This window comes from Chanodichthys erythropterus, chromosome 7 (genome assembly GCF_024489055.1).
Source record: "Chanodichthys erythropterus isolate Z2021 chromosome 7, ASM2448905v1, whole genome shotgun sequence".
Classification (NCBI taxonomy): Eukaryota; Metazoa; Chordata; class Actinopteri; order Cypriniformes; family Xenocyprididae; genus Chanodichthys; species Chanodichthys erythropterus.
Window position 1 is genome coordinate 18,079,879 of NC_090227.1, and position 3,084 is coordinate 18,082,962.

Sequence of the window (3,084 nt, forward strand, 5' to 3'; positions counted from 1 at the left end):
TAATCCTTAGAAGAACAAGAGGGCCCTGCGCGCTTAATTCGCTTGGGCCCTAATAATAATAATAATAATAATAATAATAATAATAATAAACGGAGCAATTCCAATAGGGTCCTCACACCATCGGTGCTCTGGCCCTAAAAATACGTTTTTAACTTTGATTTGAAGATATACAATGTTGGTGCAGTTCTAATATGAATCAGTAACGTGTTCCAAAGTGTTCCACAGTAACGTGTTCCAAAGCTTAAAAGAAAAGAAGGTCTTTACTTTAGCCAGCATTCTTAATTGATAAAAACTAGATTTAACAACTAAATTTATTTGCCTATCAAATTTAAGTGCACTATCAAAAAAGACGCCCAAGTCTTTTACACCTTATTTAACTGAAGAGGATAAAACACCAGAAATTCCATGAGAAATGTTTGGGACTTCAGAAGAGCCAAACACAATGATCTCCGTTTTACTCTCATTTAGATTTAAGAAAGTCAAAGACATCCAGGCTTTGACGTCAGAAAGGCAGGCACTGATGGAGTCTACACCATTTCTATGCTTCAGAGGCAAATAAAGTTGAGTATCATCTGCATAGCAGTGATAGTACAAGCCATGCTTTCCAAAAATAGAGACTAAAGAAAGCATATATAAAGAAAACAATAAAAGGGCCAAAATAGAGCCTTAGGGGACCCCACAGGTCAGGGGGACCGCCCCAGGATAATAACATCCGATAATGATTGAAAAGCTTCTATTTTTAAGATATGACTGAAACTAACTTAATGCAGTTCCTCTGATGCCCACAACTTGCAAGCAAGACCTTATGGCCCACTGTATCAAATGCTGCACTTAAATCTAATAGTATCAGCACAACAGAGTCACCTGAGTCAGTGGCCATTAAAACATCATTTAAAACTTTTACAAGTGCTGTCTCTGTAGAGTGAAACTTTCTAAAACCTGATTGGAAAACATCAAAAATCTAATTGTCATTCAAAAATCGCTGCAGCTGGTGAAAAACCACTTTCTCCAAATTTTTGGAGAAAAAAAAAAGAAATACTAGAAATGGGCCTAAAGTTAGATAAAACTGATGGATCCAAATTTGGACTTTTAAAAGAGGTTTAACAATTGCATGCTTCAAACAGTCAGGTACAATTCCTGATTCTAGACATTTATTAATAAAAACCAGAAAGACAGGACCAACTACATCAAAAACCTCTTTAAAAAGACGCGGAGACAAGATGTCACAGGGAGACCCATGTGATTTTAACTGATTAACAATCTCATGTAGAAAAGAAAAAGAAACAGAACTGAACTGGCTAAAGGTAGCACTGGGATTTGAATGAACAGCAGGATCATAAGTAGCAGGCCTGGGGCCTCATGTACAAAGACTTGCGTTGAATTCATTCTAAAACATTGCGTACGGACAAAGCTGAAAATGTGCGTACGCAAAAAAAACCCCAGATGTATGAATCTCTGCGTACGAAAAATCCCACGCATATTCTCTTTGTACATCCCAATTAACGTAAAATTGAGCGCACATGCACGAGCACAACACCCCACCCAGTCTCCTCCCTTAATTAAATCTATTTAAATGTGTTAATGAGTCCACTTGGGCAAAAGAAAGTAGTAAGAAAATGGCTAAAGCAAGCGGCAAGAAACGAAACTTTACAGAAAGTGAATTGGAGGTGCTACTATCAGAGGTAGAAACGAGAAAAAATATTTTATTTGGAACTTTGTCCTCCGGAATTAATAACAAAAGGAAAAAATATGAGTGGGAGAGTTTGGCTGATGCCGTCAATGCGGTGGGATCTGAAAGTCGCACTGTAAATGATCTTAAAAAGAAATGGTCTGATATAAAGGTGGACGTTAAACGGAGAACTGCTGCGCACCGACCACGTGTGGGCAGAACAGGCGGTGGTAAAGGGGTCGATGAACTTACACCCTTTGAGCAGAGAGTTGCCTCTATTATAGGTGACACTTTACTCTCTGGAGTAGTATCTGCTGCTGTGGGAGACTCGGATTTACTGCAGGACTGCCACGAAGGTAACCAATTTCCATTTGTTTTTACTTTGGTACAAATACCTTAACAATTTAATTTTCAAATGCATGCAATGTAGCGGACCAAAAGTACACCAGAGATTTTACGTATCCATTGCATTTATGGCAAATGCGTGTACCCATTAATAAGGAACAGACTCAAATCACCGTTAGCATGTGCCTGTGTTTATTTAGACTCATATGGTGCAACAGCCGGAACATCCACTGGCACGCACTCGGAATCCGCCCCTCCTGAGCAGCCAGCGCCCACTGTGGCCAGCATCTCCAGTGTTTCTGGAGTTTCCGGTGCTCCCCCCAGTGCTGAGGCCCGTCCGTCTGGCCGTGTCTTGACGCATGCAGTTCTGGAGTCACAACAGCAAATCGTTATGGCCATTGGAGAAATTAACAGTCACCTGAAAAATATCACTGACGCACTCACAGACATAAGCCACTCATTAAAGGAATTGGTCAAAAAATGAACTTCGTCTCCAGTTACCATTTAAATTGTCGCAATCACATGTTGACGGGCCTGAATGGCTTGTTGGTTGGGCTGCACATACATTGGTCCTGGGTCAGGGTCATCTGGCGGTGCTGCCACCTCACCAAGTGGTATGCCATGCCTGTGCGCAACATTGTGCAGCACACCACAGGCCAGCACAATGCGGCATACCTTGTCAGGGCGGTATAACAGCAACCCCCCAGTCCTGTCAAGGCAGCGCCACCGACATTTCAGCTGCCCAATCGCCCGCTCTACAACTGACCGAGTGCGAGAATGGGCATCATTGTATCTGCGCTCTCGGTCAGTTTGTGGGTTGGTGAGGGGGTTAACAGCCACGTCTTTAGTGGATAACCGCGGTCTCCTGAAGGGTTGTTGAATAATTAAATGCAAATAAATAAAAATAAAAAAGTACTATTAGATAGAACCATAACTTTAAATGCATCACTCACCAAGAAGCCACCCATCGCGCACCCTGCCAGCTTGGAGCCTCATCCCAACCATGCTGTTGGTTAGGATGTATGAATCATGGGTTGACCCAGGCCACCTTGCCACAATATTTGTTAGGC

At 42.0% G+C, this 3,084-nt stretch overlaps 1 protein-coding gene across 1 annotated transcript; it reads left to right on the plus strand.

Moving 5' to 3' along the window:
• Nucleotides 1–1,616: 1,616 nt before the first annotated feature.
• On the plus strand, nt 1,617–2,498 carry LOC137022884 (nuclear apoptosis-inducing factor 1-like). The gene is made up of 2 exons (XM_067389356.1): nt 1,617–2,025; nt 2,215–2,498. Exons 1-2 carry the CDS (start codon nt 1,617–1,619, stop codon nt 2,496–2,498), a joined length of 693 nt encoding a protein of 230 aa, XP_067245457.1.
• Nucleotides 2,499–3,084: the final 586 nt, after the last annotated feature.